General features: G+C 43.3%; 2 protein-coding genes across 5 annotated transcripts; both read right to left on the reverse strand.

Annotated features, from left to right (window-relative positions):
- Positions 1 to 26: 26 nt before the first annotated feature.
- On the reverse strand, positions 27 to 16619 carry LOC115128223 (heterogeneous nuclear ribonucleoprotein R-like). Of its 4 annotated transcripts, none has more exons than XM_029657889.2 (11): positions 16549 to 16619; positions 15550 to 15715; positions 15305 to 15423; positions 15051 to 15158; positions 3097 to 3210; positions 2705 to 2881; positions 2297 to 2432; positions 1981 to 2186; positions 1707 to 1856; positions 1490 to 1611; positions 27 to 1380 (listed from the first exon to the last, which is right to left on the reverse strand). In XM_029657889.2, exons 2-11 carry the CDS (start codon positions 15710 to 15712, stop codon positions 780 to 782), a joined length of 1896 nt encoding a protein of 631 aa, XP_029513749.1. In that variant the 5' UTR covers positions 15713 to 15715; positions 16549 to 16619; the 3' UTR covers positions 27 to 779. The 4 variants fall into 4 exon arrangements, with proteins under 4 accessions (XP_029513749.1, XP_029513748.1, XP_029513747.1 ...); XM_029657888.2 differs by having other exon boundaries at positions 15550 to 15742; positions 16454 to 16609; XM_029657887.2 differs by having other exon boundaries at positions 16454 to 16608.
- A 445-nt stretch (positions 16620 to 17064) lies between these two features.
- On the reverse strand, positions 17065 to 18527 carry LOC115128224 (ATPase inhibitor A, mitochondrial-like). The gene is made up of 3 exons (XM_029657892.2): positions 18374 to 18527; positions 17757 to 17869; positions 17065 to 17330 (listed from the first exon to the last, which is right to left on the reverse strand). Exons 1-3 carry the CDS (start codon positions 18443 to 18445, stop codon positions 17189 to 17191), a joined length of 327 nt encoding a protein of 108 aa, XP_029513752.1. The 5' UTR covers positions 18446 to 18527; the 3' UTR covers positions 17065 to 17188.
- Between the last annotated feature and the right edge of the window lie 346 nt (positions 18528 to 18873).

Here is an 18873-nt window from a genome sequence, read left to right on the forward strand (position 1 = left end):
GAATTTGAAGTTACCTGACAACTGAATGATGCTCAACTGAGTTTTATTGAAATGGAACAAAGGTAAAAGTTATAAATACAAACATCACGAGAACAAACTGCTATGGCTTTTAAGGTAAGCCAAACCAAATTCTAACGGGCAAGTTTAAAGAAAACATAGGAAGTTATATAATAATATCAGTTTTAAAAAACACAATTGATCTACCTCTAGAAATGCTAGACATACACTTTCAACATTACAAAACGTTTACATTCTCTCCTTCTGTGGATTTTCTCCATCACGGCAAAAAAATGTATATGAAGCTCTAGCCATAAGCAACTATTTACAAGCAAGTCCCTATGCTACTGTTAGAAAACAGAAATAAGGGGAACACAGGTAGGGGAGGGAGGGGCTTGGACACAAACTTTCCTGCAAGGCAATATCATGATTTTAACAGCCTCTCAGACTTTTGAAAATGAATGTCCACATTTAAAATGCTCATCGTTGGCTTTAAAAGAAACAAAATGTTGGAAGGTAAAAGTGATGGGGCGTGTATCTTAAAACGCACATGTAACCGTAAGAAATGATTCAGCAAAATGGTTACATTCACATCTTCAGGCCAAAATACTATTCCAGCCAATCATGTTGTGCCAATTCTGGGGGTCTGTCCATTTTTTCTCTTAGTGAAATATTTTTTCCCCGTGAGGGATAAAAAAAAGAAAAGAAAAAGTGTTGCCAAACTCCTTACGTTTTTTTTCTGTCTTTTAATTTTATTTTGCCAAATAATGATTTTGACGCGTCTACTTCCACTGCTGCCCATAAGAATCCTGTGAAAACTCCAGGGTGTCATTACTGTAACCATAGTTACCGGAATAGTCGGCCCCTTGCTGCAGGGGCTGCTGGGCGATGGGCTGAGACCCCCAGTTCTGCTGGTTGGTCTGCCGGCGTTTGGAGTCAGGCTGGTTGAAGACGTCTGCCTTCCTCTTCCCTCCCACATTGCCCCCGCGGTTCCCCCTGGCTCCTCGGGTACCGCGGCCCCTCTGTGGCTGGAAGGGTCCCCCCCGGCCCCCTCTGCCACCCCTGGGCCCACCGATTGGTGGCCCCCTCTGGGCATAGCCCCCTCGGCTTCGTGTGGGTGGTGCTCCGCGGGCCCTGGGTGGGGGCGGACCTCCCCTGCTTGGCCGGCTGCCACGGCCCCTCATGCTGTACACATCGTCGTAACCGTAGTAGGGGTCCTCATAACCCCCACGGTAGTCGTGATAGTCATAGTAGTCATCGTAGTAGTCCTCGTAGCTGTAGTAGTCTGGGGGGTAGGCGGCATAGCCCCCACGGCCACCACGGCCCCTGCCCCTACCTGGTGGAGGCATGCGTGGCGGTGGGTAGTAGTAATAGTCATCATACCTGCAGAATACAAGAACAACACATCAGCTTCAATGCAATCCCATGATGGGAGATCTACTCAACTAGATAACAGAAATCAGTCAAGCACAGTCTCTCTCTGTGGCCTCACCCTGGGTTTCTGGTGGTCTGGCGATGAGCCTGCCGCTCTTTCCTCTTCTTGTCTGGGGGCTTGGCTAGGACTATCTCAATCTCCTCTCCCCCAAGCTCCTTCCCATTCATTTCTGCCATTGCCTGAGAAAAGCAGCAAAAATGTTAACACATACGAAGCAAAAAATAATAATAATAAACACAAAAACAGGAGTATGTTTTTACCGAGAGTAACCCACCTTCACAGCTGCATCCCTGTCCTCAAAGTGGACAAAGGCATAGTCTTTGAGCTTCTTCACCCGCTCCAACTTTCCAAACGCAGAGAAGGTCTTCTCCAGTAGCTCTTCTGTGACCGGGGTGGCCAGCTTCCTGACAAACAGGACTTTCACCTGATGACACACAAACATTACAATTCAACTCCATATTGATCTCAGTTTATGCAGAAAGAGTTTATTGTAAGATAAGAAAAATGAAAGTGAGTGGGATTGTGAGAGCGAGCGAGCCAGCACTCACCTTAGCCATGACATCCGGATCGGGCTCAGCGACCGGATCGGCCCACTCAACAGTGACCGGGTTCCCCCACACCTTCACCTTGCCGCTCATGAGGCGGCGGCGGGCCTGGGCTGCAGACTTGTGGTCCTCGTACTCGAGGAAACAGAAGCCACGATTCTTCTTCTTGTCGTCAGGCTGGTGGTAGAGAATCACTTCCTGAAGCCCCTCTGGAGGAAGAACGAGAGACCTGCGTCACATGACTGATATCTGACTAATGATAAACCACAGAACATAGAACAACGTAAACCTAAATTGGGGTGTCTACACTTTCACTGACCTGTGACTTTGCCAAAGTCCTCCAATATGCTCTCTCTGGTCTTGTTCTTTGGGATTGATCCAACAAACAGGCGGTTGTTTGCTACAGATATGCACACTCCAAGGTACTTCCCAGACCGGATTTCATAGTTATCACACTGAAAACAAGAAGAGGAAAGATTGCTTTGCAGGGTTGATATGGAAGCTGGAGAAGGTCCTATGACTGGTCCAAAATGAAATTTATCACATCTTGCGCTGGTTTCCCCAGACACAGATTAAGCCTAGCCCTAGACCACACAAAAAAAAACGCATTCAATAGAGATTCTCTATTGAAAGTGATTTTTAGTACAGGTCTAGGCTTCATCTGTGCCCGGGAAACCAGACCCTTAGTTCTGTGAAGATGAAGACTTGACTGAGTGCAGGGACTTACAAGTTTCACAGCCTCAGCTGCTGCATCCTTGCCGCAGAAGGTGATGAAGGCGTAGCCCCGGTTCTGACCCGACAGAGGGTCCATCATTAGCCTCAGGTCCCAGATAGGGCCCGCCTTTTCAAACAGTGGCACCAGCTCGTCTTCATACAGATCTCTGGGGATCTTTCCCACAAACACCTGAACTCAGAAAAGAGACTAGATCAGTGAGGGTTCCACAATGTGATCAGATGAGCTCCTTTGATACTTTAGCAGGGGAAGACTGCTGTAGTGTTGCTGTAAACGTCTCTGTTGACATCCTTGGGGCCAGTCTTTCAAATGCCTCTTCTCTACATCCGTCAAAGGCTTTGCCACGATGACCCTTTCAAATAATGTTACGTCTCCGGCAGCTTTACCTCAGTTCCAATCCCAGGCTGTGCTCCTTGGAACACTTCCTCTGGTGGAGGCCCGCCGTATTTCCTCTGTCCCGTAGTTACGTCCAGGGTGTATCCTGTCCGCTCCAGCAGAGCCTGGGGAACACGTAGACGTCAGCATAACCACTACACCACATGATTGGGCACACACACACACAAAGCCCCCAAAAATCCCATGACGGAAACTTCCCACTGGGCACAAACTGGTTAAAGCAACATTGTTTCAAAGTAATTTGTCAACAGTGATGTGGAAAATCCACGTTTGAGGGCGAAACTTCAAAACCACAGGATTGTCACCATGGTTACCAATTTTCAACATAGATAAGCCTTGTATAAAGTGTTGAATCTGCATCTTTCAAACAGGTCAGATCTTCACCGTTATATCCACTATAAGAAAGAACAAAACAATATGCTGGGAAGCACCTCATATGGGAAAGTTGGTCTCTACAGCTATCCCTTTGGGTCTCCCATGAAGGGTGTTAAACCAAGCCCATCCATATTTGGCTTTGATATTTGTCACCGACTATCAATGTGCTATTGTGAGACTGATTGACAGATCTTGCAAAACGGTGCAATATGCAGTTCCCTTCATTTCAGCTTGTGACAAAACCAGCAAATGTAGAGAATCATCTAAACCACTATGAAATATATATTCAATAACCAAAACTATTGTACCATCAGCTGGTGTACAAAACCGAAAGTAAAACACGCAAAAACGAAATCGCACTTAGAAACGATCCACTGCTCCATTTCAATGAGAATGACAGATCTTTAACTCACATGGGTCAGGTCTCCCAAAATGTTCCATATATTCATTACTGCCATCAAAGTCATTCCAAAAGGGTAGCTTTAACAGAGCAAATTAAATGGAACCATACTTTATAAGTCATATCATCAAATTATACTATTTAGGGGTATATAGCATTTGCAAAGTCCTCAAAATTTCAATTCAATCCAGAGTTCAACTAAAAAATAAAAGACGCTACGTCCAAAAGTTTGGGGTCACTTAGAAATGTCCTTGTTTTCCATGACAACATACATTAAATTAGTTGCAAAACTAATAGGAAATATAGTCAAGACATTGACAAGGTTATAAATAATGATTTTTAATTGAAATAATTGTGTACTTCAAACTTTGCTTTCCTCAAAGAATCCTCCATTTGCAGCAATTAGACCTGCAGGCCTTTGGCATTCTAGTTGTCAATTTGAGGTAATCTGAAGAGATATCACCCCATGCTTCCTGAAGCACCTCCCACAAGTTGGATTGGCACTGTTTAGGTACCATACGGTCAAGTTGCTCCCAAACCATTCAATAGGGTTGAGATCCGGTGACTGTGCTAGCCACTCCGTTATAGACAGAATACCAGCCGACTGCTTTATCCCTAAATAGGTCCTGCACTTTGGGTCATTGTCCTGTTGTAGGAGGAAATTGGCTCCAATTAAGCACCGTCCCCAGGGTATGGCTTGGCTTTGCAAAATGGAGTGGTTTCCTTTTTCTATGATCCCTTGTACCCTGTACAAATCTCCCACTTTTCCACCACCAAAGCACCCCCAAACCCTCACATTGTCAGGCTTGGTGGAGGCAGATGGCGTCAAGCACTTCATTTTTCTGCGTCTCACAAATGTTCTTCTTTGTGATCCAAACACCTCACACAGATTTGTCTGTCCATAACACTTTTCCCCCAGTGTTCTTTTGCTCATCTTAATCTTTATTGGCCAGTCTGAGATAAGGCTTTTTCTTTGCAACTCTGTCTAGAAAGCCAGTATCCCGGAGTCACCTCTTCATTGTTGACATGGAGACTGGTGTTTTGCGGGTACTATTTAATGAAGCTAACAGTTAGGGACTTGTAAAGCGTCTGTTTCTCAAACTAGACACTAATGTACTTGTCCTCTTACTCAGTTGTGCACCGGGGCCTCCCACTCCTCTTTCTATTCTGGTTAGAGACAGTTTTCGCTGTTCTGTGAAGGGAGTAGTACACAGTTTTGCACAAGATCTTCAGTTTCTTGCCAATTTCTCACATGGAATAGCCTTCATTTCTCAAAACAAGAATAGACTGACGAGTTTCAGAAGAAAGTTGTGTGTTTCTGGCCATTTTGAGCCTGTAAGAAAACCCACAAATGCTGATGCTCCAGATATTGACCTAGTCTAAAGAAGGACAGTTGTATTGCTTCTTTAAATCAGGACAACAGTTTTCAGCTGTGCTAACAATTGCAAAAGGATTGTCTAATGATCAATTAGCCTTTTAAAATTATAAACTTGGATTAGCTAACAACGTGCCATTGGAAAACAGGATTGATGGTTGCCGATAATGGGCCTCTGTACGCCTATGTAGATATTCCATAAAAAATATGCCATTTCCAGCTACAATAGTCATTTACAACATTTACATGATGTTATTTTAAAAAATGGACCCTTTTTTTTGCATCTCTTTCAAAGACAAGAACATTTCTATGTGACCCCAAACTTTTGAATGGTTGTGTATAGGCCTAGGGTTCCAATCTTAGGCTGATTTCAAATGTAATCTTTAAGTTAATAACTAATATATTGTAGTCACCTCTCTATCGCAACAAAAAATCTAAGTTAAAGAAAATGAATAAATCAAACTTTAAAATGCACTTTAAAGTCTAACTTTATTTAGTTCCATTCTTTAACTTAGATTTTGTTTAGAAGGAGACGTGTACATTTTTATGACAAATGAATTAAAGCCAGACAGTCAATCTTCTTTAAATGTTGATATTTGGTTGAGTTGACAACCAAATACTAACTTTTGCAATACAGTAAATAGCCTATTAACTCAAGAAGTGAAATTCCATGTTGGATTCACGTCATTTGATTAGCAGTCTTAGGGGTAGAAGCTGTTAAGAAGCCTTTTGGACCTAGACTTGGCGCTACGGTACCGCTTTCCGTGTGGTAAGCAGTAGGGTTGCAAAGGGTCGGAAACGCTCCAGTAAATTTCCCAAAATTTGCCATGGGAAGTTAAGCCCGGGAATTTTGCTTAAATTCATTTAAAAAAAAGTTTGCTTAAACAGTGAACCTTTTTTTTGTGGGATACACAAAGCAAGTCTAGGTCTTGCGGCATATTTTGTTAAACTATCCCCAACTCAATGGAATTGCAACCCTCTGCATGCACAGTGCATTCTTCCATCACATGTGCAGCTGATTCTCAAGATCTTGCACACTAATGAGATGCTATTGAACCCACACTACTATACTGAGCCAATGACTAAATGCTTTCTGGTAAGTTTTGATTACATCTTCACCACTCAACAAGAGCACAGACAAGGCACAACAGACACACCGGTCTCTACATTGCAGATGGGCTGAAAGGCAGTCAATGAACTTGGACCACAGAAGGTATTTGTACTGGTGACAGACAATGCTACGAACATGAAGGCTGCTCGGTCTAAAGTGGAGGAGTCCTACCCTAACATCACACCCATTGGCTGTGCTGCTCATGTATTGAATCTGCTCCTCAAGGACATCATGGAACTGAAAACAATGGATACACTCTACAAGAGCGCCAAGGAAATTATTAGGTATGTGAAGGGTCATCAAGATATAGCAGCAATCTACCTCACCAAGCAAAGTGAGACGAATAAGAGCACCACCCTGAAGCTGCCCAGCAACACCTGTTGGGGTGGTGTTGTCATCATGTTTGACAGTCTCCTGGAGGGGAAGGAGTCTTTTCAAGAAATGGCCATATCACAGTCTGCCGATATGGACAGCCCCATCAAGACGATCCTCCTGGATGATGTATTTTGGGAGAGTGGTAAGTTGCCTGAAACCTATAGCAGTAGCCATTGCACGGATTGAGGGAGACAATGCCATCCTGTCTGATGTTCAGACTCTGCTTGCAGATTTATGAGAAGAAATCCGTACTGCCCTGCCCACTTCACTGTTGTTCCAAGCAGAGGAAACTGCAGTTCTGATATACATCAAAAAGCATTAAGACTTCTGCCTGAAGCCCATACACGCCTCAGCGTACATGTTGGACCAAGTATTCTGACAAGAGCATCCTGCCTGGTGCAGAGATCAACAAGGCCTATGGTGTCATCACTACCGTGTCTCGCCACCTTGGCCTGGATGAGGGCAAGGTTCTTGGCAGTCTGGCGAAGTACACCTCCAAGCAAGGGATTTGGGATGGAGATGCAATATGACAGTCATGCCAACATATCCTTCCTGTTTGGCCCTGTCCGGGGGTATCATCGGATGGGGCCACAGTGTCTCCTGACCCCTGTCTCAGCCTCCAGTATTTATGCTGCAGTAGTTTGTGTCTCGGGGGGCTAGGGTCAGTCTGTTATATCTGGAGTACTTCTCCTGTCTTATCCGGTGTCCTGTGTGAATTTAAGTATGCTCTAATTCTCTCTTTCTTGCGCTCTCTCTCAGAGTACCTGAGCTGTAGGACCATGCCTCAGGACTACCTGGCATGATGACTCCTTGTGGTCCCCAGTCCACCTGGCCGTGCTTGCTGCTCCAGTTTCAACTGTTCTGCCTGCGGCTATGGAATCCTGACCTGTTCACCGGACGGGCTACCTGTCCCAGACCTGCTGTTTTCAACTCTCTAGAGACAACAGAAGTGGTAGAGATATTATTAATGATCGGCTATGATAAACCAACTGACATTTACTCCTGAGGTGCCGACTTGCTGCACCCTCGACAACTACTGTGATTATTATTATTTGACCATGCCAGTCATTTATGAACATTTGAACATCTTGGCCATGTTCTGTTATAATCTCCACCCGGCACAGCCAGAAGAGGACTGGCCATCCCTCATAGCCTGGTTCCTCTCTAGGTTTTGGCCTTTCTAGGAAGTTTTTCCTAGCCACCGTGCTTCTACACCTGCATTGCTTGCTGTTTGGGGTTTTAAGCTGGGTTTCTGTACAGCACTTTGAGATATCAGCTGATATACGAAGGGCTATAAAATAGATTTGATATCTCATCAGACACCTGGTGGAAGGGACTTTGTAAATCTGAGGCTCTTTCCCCCGTTGCCTCCATCATCCTCCAAATCCCACCAACATCAGCCGCCTCAGAGAGCAATTGGTCCTTGTTTGGAAGCACACACACACCAAGGCAGGCAACAGGCTGACCAATACAAAAGGTTAAAAAATGTGTGGTTAAATGTGTGGTTATCCAGGCAAATTTTGGGCTTTTTGAGCCTGACAAGCCATCCTCAACAATGTTAGAAAGTGACCGTGAAGATGAGGCCTCAGTGTGATGTTCAAGAGGTGGACATTGAGGACGTCCAGGTTGAAGACATGGAAGCCTGAGAGGAAGGTAACAAAATATTTAGTTTCTAGACTATAATTTTAAAATTTTCTGAGATGCGATGGATCATTGGGGATCATATTCCCTTTTGCTCAGTGAAATCATCCCATGTGAAGAGTCAACTCATTTAATTAAAGTTCAATTCGTAACTAAATGTTGTTTTTTCTTCTAGGGGAAGGATTTAATAATTTGCAATTTTGTCTACTTATGATTAGGTAAAAGGTTTATTTTTGTCTCCATATGATACGGTAAATATATCCAATGCAAAAAACATCTACATTTATAATGGTATTAATTCCCATATACTCCAGTTAAATCCCATATTTTCCCACAGAAAGTTTCCACCTCTGAATATTTCCCAAAATGTGCAACCCTATGCAGCAGAGAGAACAGCCTATGACTAGGGTGGCTGGAGTCTGACAATTTTTATGGCCTTCCTCTGACACCGCCTGGTATAGAGGTCCTGGATGGCAGTGATACTGCCGTACGCACTACCCTCTATAGCGCTTTGTGGTCGAAGGCCAAGCAGTTGCCATACCAGGTGGTAATGGAACCAGTCAGGAATCTCTCGATGGTGTAGAACCTTGAGGATCTGAGGACCCATGCCAAATCTTTTCAGTCTCCCGAGGGGGAATAGGCATTGTCATGCCCTCTTCACGGTTCAATACCCCTGCCGCCTTCGACTGGGAGACCCATGAGATGACTGTAGGTTTTTGGTTTTTCTCCCTCTAAAAACAGAAATATTTCTAAATAACAAACTGGATTTATTTACAAATTAGTAACAAATGTCTCACCCCATGTTCAAGAATGGCACTTTTCCTAACTCAATTTACAATATTTGAAAATAAAACATTATTAATTTAGAAAGCCTGTTGGATATTCTCACAGATATATTATTAACCCTGTTAGTAGCAGGACAATATAAAATCAGAATAAAAAAAAGAAACGTCCTCTCACTGTCAACTGCGTTTATTTTCAGCAAACTTAACATGTGTAAATATTTGTATGACCATAACAAGATTCAACAACTGAGACATGAACTGAACAAGTTCCACTGACATGTGACTAACAGAAATTGAATAATGTGTCCATGAACAAAGGGGGGTGGGTCAAAATCAAAAGTAACAGCCAGTATCTGGTGTGGCCACCAGCTGCATTAAGTACTGCAGTGCATCTCCTCCTCATGGACTGCACCAGATTTGCCAGTTCTTGCTGTGAGATGTCACCCCACTCTTCCACCAAGGCACCTGCAAGTTCCCAGACATTTCTGGAGGGAATGGCCCTAGCCCTCACCCTCCGATTCAACAGGTCCCAGACGTGCTCGTCGCTGGCCATGGCAGAACACTGGCATTCCTGTCTTGCAGGAAATCACACACAGAACGAAAAGTATGGTTTGTGGCATTGTCATGCTGGTGAGTCATGTCAGGATGAGCCTGCAGGAAGGGTACCAGATGAGGGAGGATGTCTTCCCTGTAACACACAGCATTGAGATTGCCTGCAATGACAACAAGCTCAGTCCGATGATGCTTTGACACACCGCCCCAGACCCCAACAGACCTTCCACTTCCAAATCAATCCCACCCCAGAGGACAGGCCTTGGTGTAACGCTCATTCCTTCAACAATAAACGTGAATCCAACCCTCACCCCTGGTGAGACAAAAACGTGACGCGTCAGTGAAGAGCACTTTTTGCCAGTGCTGTCTGGTCCTGCGACGGTGGGTTTGTGCCCATAGGCGACGGTGATGTCTGGTGAGGACCTGCCTTACAACAGGCATAAAGCCCTCAGTCCAGCCTCGCTCAGCCTATTGGGGACAATCTGAGCACTGATGGAGGGATTGCGCGTTCCTGGTGTAACTCGGGCAGTTATTGTTGCCGTCCTGTACTTGTCCCGCAGGTGTGATGTTTGGATGTACTGATCCTGTGCTGGTGTTGTTACAAGTGGTCTGCCACTTTGAGAACGATCAGCTGTCCTTCCTGTCTACCTGTAGCGCTGTCTTGGGCATCTCACAGTACGGACATAGCCATTTATTGCCCTGGCCACATCTGCAGTCCTCATGCCTCCTTGCAGCATGCCTAAGGCACATTCATGCAGATGAGCAGGGACCCTGGGCATCTTTCTTTTGGTGTTTTCCAGAGTCAGTAGAAAGGCCTCTTTAGTGTCCTACGTTTTCATAACTGTGATCTTAATTGCCTACTGTCTGTAAGCTGTTAAGAGTCTTAACGACCATTCCACAGGTGCATATTCATTAATTGTTTATGGTTCATTGAACAAGCATGGGAAACAGTGTTTAAACCCTTTACAATGAAGATCTGTGAAGTTATTTGGGTCCTGAAAAAGGAACGTTTCTTTTTTTGCTGAGTTTATATTATCAGATGTGCCATTAGCAATAAACATTATCAACTGTAGCCCAACTGATGTGGCATAGTGGCTATGCTGAAGCATGGGGTTTGTCGATCTGCATTTACCCCATTGGTCCGCATCCCAGGGATTTTTCTGCATAGAAAAATGTTCTGTGTAAACTTAAACCAGATAAAGTACGTAGAAAATATGAAGGACTTATATACGCACACTTTTATAAATGGTGTGGACACCCCTTCAAATTAGTGGATTTGGTTACTTCAGCCACACCTGTTGCTGACAGATGTGTAGAAATTGAGCACAGCCATGCAATCTCCATCAACAAACTATTTGGCAGTAGGATGGCCTTACTGAAGAGCTCAGTGACTTTCAACATGGCACAGTCATAGCATGCCACCTTTCCAACAAGTGTTTTAATAATATTTCTGCCCGGCTAGAGCTTCCACAATCAACTTTAAGTGCCGTTATTGTGAAGTGGAAACATAGGAGAAACAACGACTCAGCCGCAAAGTGGTTGACCACACAAGCTAGCTCCCAATTCACTATGTTTTATGACCGGATGAAGATCCGTTTCAGGTCGAAGCGTAGTCAAAGAGGTGCATTGGGAGCTTAACCCATCTGTTCTTTACTAGCCCAGTACCTATGTTAAGAATGTGCATATGATCACAAACTTTTCTATAGGCTGCGTAAAAATTGTCTGTCCTCAGTTACACTCACTACGAGTTCCAAACTGACTCTGGAAGCAACATCGGCACAAGAACTGTTTATCTGGAGCTTCACGAATGGGTTTCCATGGCCGAGCAGCCGCACACAAGCCTAAGATCACCTTGCACAATCCCACGTGTCGGCTGGAGTGATGTAAAGCTCGCCGCCATTGGAGCAGTGGAAATGCGTTCTCTGGAGTGATTAGTCACGCTTCAACATCTGGCAATCTGACAGACAAATCTGGGTTTGGCGGATGCCAGGAAAACTACCTGCCCGAATGCATAGTGCCAACTGTAAAGTTAAGTGGAGGAGGAATAATGGTCTGAGGCTGTTTTTCATGGTTCGGGCTAGGCCCCTTAGTTTCAGTGAAGGGAAATCTTAAGGCTACTGCATACAATGACATTCTAGACGATTCTATGCTTTCAACTTTGTGTAAACAGTTTGGGAGAGGCAAAGGGGGGGGCAACTCCATATTACTGCCCATGATTTTGGAATAAGATGTTCGACGAGTAGGCATCCATATACTTTTGGTCATGTTGTGTATTAAGATCATGTTTGAGAAATAATAAATCACCCAAATAAAAACTAGTCAGGGAGAATCAAAGATTTAAAAAAAATATGGCATTCAGGAGTATTTGGCATGGCACAGGTCCCCATTTATTTTGTTATGTTTGAGTCACTCAGATAGGGAAAGGGGATATCTAGTCAGTTGCACAACTGAATGCATTCAACCGAATTGTTTCTTCCACATTTTACCCAACCCCTCGAAATCAGAGAGGTGCGGAGGGCTGCCTTAATATGTGTCCAGAATTGCAGGAAATTATCTTTAAAATTTCAACTTTTTCGCTTAGCCAAATGTGGCAAAATGTGTTAAATTGTGAGAAATTAGCTCTAAAACAGCTCAATTGTATCACTGTGATCAACAGGAGGACCTCAAATTATAATTATTTACAATTGTTATTCACAAAGATAAATATTTTGGGGTTTCTATTACAAAGTATGTCATTGCCCTTTTAAGACACCATTGCCCCCTTTGGGCGCAGCAGATCTCTTAAACCATGCTTTAAACTCCGGTTGTAACTGCAATTTTCTTTACGATGGCACGCGCAATTGTATGAGCAAAGAAATAAACGTGATAGCAATGGAAAGCCGGGATCCCCTCTTTCTTAACAAAGGCCAAAGTGGCTTTCAAAAGTGCTCTCCCCCCTCCCAATTGCTGTTTAAAAACATTTGTGCATCGTCTGCTTGTAGGAATTAGAGGTTGACCGATTATGAGTATAACAGAACTCATATGGCAGGCAAATTCCTGAGTTGAAATCAAAACAGGAATTCAGAAATCTGAGCTTTGTATGTATTCACCAGAGTCCCCAATGAAATCCCCTTGAGATATGAATGATGCTGCACTGCCTAGGGGTTCCACTAGATGTCAACCATCAATAGAAATTATAATAAGGCTTCTATGATGTTGTGGGAGTGAATGATAGCAGAATCAGTCAGGTGTCTGGCAGTCAGCCATTTTCTGATCATGTTTATTCCTCGTGGTAGTCACTTGCGTTCCATTGCTCACGAAGACAAGAAGGAGTACTCCGGTTGGAACTTTATTGAAGCTATATGTTAAAAAATTCCTAATGATTGATTCTGTACTTAGTTTGAAATTCTTCTTCGACCGGTAATTTCACTTTTTGTCCGATATAACGCTGACCAGAATGCATGTATTGTGTAACATGAAGTCCTATGAGTGTCATCTGATGAAGATTATCAAAGGTTAGTGATTAATTTTCTCTATTTGTGCTTTCTCTCTCTCTCTTTGGCTGGTAAAATTGGCTGTGTATTTTAGTGAGTTGTTGGTGACCTAACATAATCGTTTGTGGTGCTTTCCCCGTAAATCCTATTTGAAATCAGACACTGTGGTGGGATTAACAACAAGACTACCTTAAACTATATAAAATACAAGTATGTTTGAGGAATTTTAATTTTGAGATTTCTGTTCTTTTGAATATGGCGCCATGTACTTTCACTGGTTGTTGTTAGATCGCTCCCGGTAACGGGATCTCAGCCATAAGAAGTTAACCCACCGTTCTTAGGCCGTCATTGAAAATAAGAATGTGTTCTTAACTGACTTGCCTAGTTAAATAAAAAGGTATAAAATTTACATTTAAGTCATTTAGCAGACGCTCTTATCCAGAGCGACTTACAAATTGGTGCTTTCACCTTATGACATCCAGTGGAACAGCCACTTTACAATAGTGCATCTAAATCTTTTAAGGGGGGGTGGGGGTGAGAAGGATTACTTTATCCTATCCTAGGTATTCCTTAAAGAGGTGGGGTTTCAGGTGTCTCCGGAAGGTGGTGATTGACTCCGCTGTCCTGGCGTCGTGAGGGAGTTTGTTCCACCATTGGGGGGCCAGAGCAGCGAACAGTTTTGACTGGGCTGAGCGGGAACTGTACTTCCTCAGTGGTAGGGAGGCGAGCAGGCCAGAGGTGGATGAACGCAGTGCCCTTGTTTGGGTGTAGGGCCTGATCAGAGCCTAGAGGTACTGAGGTGCCGTTCCCCTCACAGCTCCGTAGGCAAGCACCATGGTCTTGTAGCGGATGCGAGCTTCAACTGGAAGCCAGTGGAGAGAGCGGAGGAGCGGGGTGACGTGAGAGAACTTGGGAAGGTTGAACACCAGACGGGCTGCGGCGTTCTGGATGAGTTGTAGGGGTTTAATGGCACAGGCAGGGAGCCCAGCCAACAGCGAGTTGCAGTAATCCAGACGGGAGATGACAAGTGCCTGGATTAGGACCTGCGCCGCTTCCTGTGTGAGGCAGGGTCGTACTCTGCGGATGTTGTAGAGCATGAACCTACAGGAACGGGCCACCGCCTTGAAATTATATATATATTTTTTTATGTATTTAAATCGGCGCCCAAAAACACCGATTTCCGATTGTTATGAAAACTGCCCTAATTAATCGGCCATTCCGATTAATCGGTCGACCTCTAGTAGGAATACATTATTAACTTTTCCTGTGGGCCTCAAGAGAAATATTTCTCCCATATTGAACACACAACAAGCAGACTAGGTAAATAGGTAAACTATTCTACTACGGGGTTCTCAGATTTGGATTTAATAACATTACATGGCAAAAATAGTAGAACAGAGCTGGGTTTCACAAACGCATTGTCGCACTAAGGCCATCTTTCGTCCATCCGTTTTGGGAAACCCAGCCCTGAAGAGTTACACCATGAGTGATAAATTATAGGCTTTGAATTGCTTTGCCATGGTGGTGCGCATTATAAAACTATTTAATTCCCTTTATCTGAACATCAGCAAACAATCATGCAAGTCAGTTCAATACAGAGTGTAACAGAGAAAATAAAACATTTGAAAATACATTTAGGGTTTTTCTCTCTATAGAACAGACATGCTTCTGTTGGCCTATTAGGCTAAGTCATTGCCAAACCAGCCCACCTGGAGATTTTAATTGTGGGTCAAGAATGATCTCTCCAGAATCCATATGATGGAAATCCGTCGCAGTGACAGATAATTTTAACCCCTGCACACACAGAACAGGTTATATCTAAGCAACTGACTCAACGTTCAAAAATATACATTTTACCTTGATCTTGGACTCATCAGGCCCCTTGGTGGATTCTTGTACTTTATTTCCTTGCTTTTCCCTCTGTCTGTAAGTCTTCATGACTCCACAAAGGAAAGCACTTTTGTTCTGGAAAGCAAACCACGGCACAGTATTGGAGTTACGAGCAGAGGAAGATGTATAGACCCATCCATGTCAACTTCTTAAGACTAATGATTCATCATCCAAACTGACTTGAATTCATACTTTTTCATTCTGCTTCCTCTGTTACTCACCTGCACATGGGACAGGTCACTTTCTTTGAACTGCAACAGTACAGACAGCGCTCCCTCTTCATTGAACTCCCGCAGAGCATCGATGGCCCTCTCGTCCAGGTCAGCATATGCCACCAACCCTGGTGGTAACAAGACAGATCCCTACAATTACAACCTGGCCTATCTTCACTTCATGGAACCACGAGCAACATCACGCTTCGTTGGAAAATGGATTAGACTCAGCTATTGTTTGACAGATTCCCCACCAGTTGAGAATACGTTGTCCAGACTCTCTGCCACTTTCTGCGGCAGTCCGGCATCGATTAGTGTCTGGTAGTTCTCTGTGTGCTCGCATTCGGCAGTGACTTCCATAGGCTCCTCTTCCTCCCTCACCTGGGCAGAACTACCATTCACCTCGTCGGCAGCCATTCTCTTGAGAGAAAATAGACAAGACAAAAACTGGATTTCAGTTAGAATGTTCCAAATTAGAACATATGTTTCAGCTGCCTTTACAGATCAAGACACTAGTAACTTGTATGGAACAAACTTTTGTAACATACATGGTTTACATTTGGTCCTGCTGCAATAGTAACTTATATTATTCTAAATAGTTCAGCTAGCTAGTTCACATTGGCAAAGATATAAATCCATTAGAAAAGTAGAACTATTAATTTTAATGCATGCAACCATGAGGTCTGAAAGCTGAAATACCCGGGGACAAGTGAACAGTAAGTTTATATTGCAGGCACGATAGCTAGCGAACGCCAACAGCCAGTAAACAAAAACAGTGATTAAACTAGCTAGCTGATTCAGCGAGCAGTTTTTTGTTGTTGTTGAAGCTAGCTTGGCTGGTGGTGTGCATTTTTTTGGCTAGCACCGTCCCGCCCCCTTCCAATAGCTAGCTAGTTATTAGCTACATAGCTAGACAAATGCGACTGAATTCACATTTTGGAATATTTACAAACACAAAAATAAACGTTTAGAGTTAGAAATACCAACATAAAAAACAAACGTAAAACCCTGTATCAAAGTTCATAAACTTAGCCGAGCAAATAGCTAACGTTAGCTAGCAGGGTTGGCTAAAGGCCTTGTTAGCTTGTTGGACACCTTTCAGAATTCAAACAAATCACCCGCCAAGAGGTGAAACAAGAATAATTCGCAAACGCTTACCTATCTTCTCCAGGAAAATAATAGTATCGAAAAACTATATTTTGCAACAATTAACCAAAATAGTTATCCAATATGAATAGTATGGTTGAATCTACCCACGAGAATGTCCAGTCGCTTGCAAAACGCCAGCACCACTCTGCGACGCAGAACTACGCATCAACCTAACTATAGTATCTTACAATCGTAACCAATCGAAGTGGTTAGTCAGATTTTGACATGATTTTCAACCAATAAGAAGTCCCAAATTCATAATGAGAACTTATTCGGATTTCGACCCTGCACAATGTTGTGATTGAATTACAGCATAACCATACTGAACAGAATGAGTGAAAACAAATTCTGTACCGATTTCGTTATGAGAGCTTGGCGATGGACATCAGATTTATTTGAAATGCATGAGGAAGAGATGTGATTATTGTAATCAATGTTAGAACTGGTTTTGATTTGATTGGTCCTCCTGTCACAGCTGAATGTGTGCAGTTCAAAACTCAAGACTTTCAAAAATGTGGCATCCCTGAAATGAAATACTCAACTGTCATAATAAATGTGCCCGATTTCAAGATAAACATTCTACAGTGGTATTGAAAGTAATCACAAAAAAACTCTCCCAGTTGGAAAACAACTAGTGTTTTATTATTGTTTTGAATGTAACTATTATACAATTGCCTACAAACACAAAATCAGGCAAATGGGTGATATTTGGCCTAATGTAAGCAGTGTGAATGAAGACTGAGCTTAGTCATCATGTTTCAGTTTCTTGATTTTGCCCTTGTGACGGTCAATCTCACGCTGCAAACGCTCAATTTCTTTCTTGCTGTGGTCAATCTCCTCTTCATGGTGCTTCCGTAGGGCAGACAACTGCTCCTTCTCCTTCTGACTGAGGGGCAAGAGGGAGAGAAAGTTTGGTTGATTTCTCTGAGGCAAAAATTAAACCAGGGGTGTATTCATTATGCCCTTTATTGCAAAATGTTTTGCAACAAACAATTTACTCAAAACGGGAACAGTTTTGGGTAGGCCCCTCCCAGTTTCACATTTGTGTAGGCCCCTCCCAATTTCGATACTTTCGATTCATAAATGGTAAACGTTTCCATTGCAAGACGACATGAATACACCCCTGGGTTGCGTTCATGTGGGCTTAACATGAGGAATATGCGAGAAAGGGATTCTTCTTTACTTTGATCATACTTTATCCACTGGAGTCAAAAGGCAAGAGCTATGTATACCTTCCTCCAAAATGGATAGACTGGTTCATAAACGTAGTAGTAATGTCTGGTCATCCAGGTTACAAAAATAATCCACTTACCGGAAATAACGCTCCTCCTCTGCAGCTTGCTTCTTTCCAAAGGCACCACCTGCCTCCCTCACCGAGCCTCCTCCACCGCCTCCCTTTCCTGCTCCTTTGCCCAGCTCACCCAGCTAGAGAGAGGGAGAGATATCAAATCACAGCTCCGGTCCCCAAAAAAAAAAAACATGTCACTATCTGAGATAAGGTCTAATACCTGACCATATCACACACCTGAATATATATTATGGAAAGAGAGGGTTAAATGTAACAACAGCATTTATTAGTCATCATCCATGGTTGGACTACGCCTTCATGGTGGTCCTACCGTCCTAGACATTCCAAATCCCCTTTATTATTTCCTGATAAAACATATACAACACTGCCACCTAATTGAGTTACTTGCTACAGTTCAAGCTGTCTTGGCTGGTCTACACGTTAACCAAAACAATTAAACGGAAACATTATCAAACGTTTGTAATATAAAATGGATCAATAGAAGACAAACAGTACAAGGATTCTTTCGAGGAAATCGCTATCAGTCTTGTTAGGCTACTTACTAGCTATGGGAGCTGCAACTAAGTTAACCAGCAAGCTATACAAAAACAACACCACTGTCAGTGCCTCATCACATTTACCTGGTCGGATGTCATCCTGAACTGGGTGGCAAAGAAGCCCCGAAAATTGGATCTTAATAGTAGCCTCGCCATTACAATTTCTCAACTACGCAGATTAACAGCCCTGCTGCAGCAGAAAGTAATTCGCTGTGTACTTTCACATGCGGAAATGTGCAATTTCACTGTGTGGGAGTGGCTGGGGAAACGATTTGCTGCCATCTAGCGACAGTGTGAGGAATCTTTGTTTTAATATTTTATTTTTTATTAAACAGTACCATGCAAAACATAAACAGAACAGTCAAAGGAATTCCACTAATAAATAAGAGAACAAAAAACAAATCCACATTATATCAATTCAAATACAGACGCGTAGCGAATACATTTTTTTTTTTACATTTTCAAATCAAATCAACGTTTATTTGTCACGTGCGCCGAATACAACAGGTGAAGTAGACCTTACAGTGAAATGCTTACTTACAGGCATAGGCGGAAATCCCAGGGGGGACGGGGGGGACACGATC

Source organism: Oncorhynchus nerka, linkage group LG4 (genome assembly GCF_034236695.1).
Source record: "Oncorhynchus nerka isolate Pitt River linkage group LG4, Oner_Uvic_2.0, whole genome shotgun sequence".
NCBI lineage: Eukaryota > Metazoa > Chordata > Actinopteri > Salmoniformes > Salmonidae > Oncorhynchus > Oncorhynchus nerka.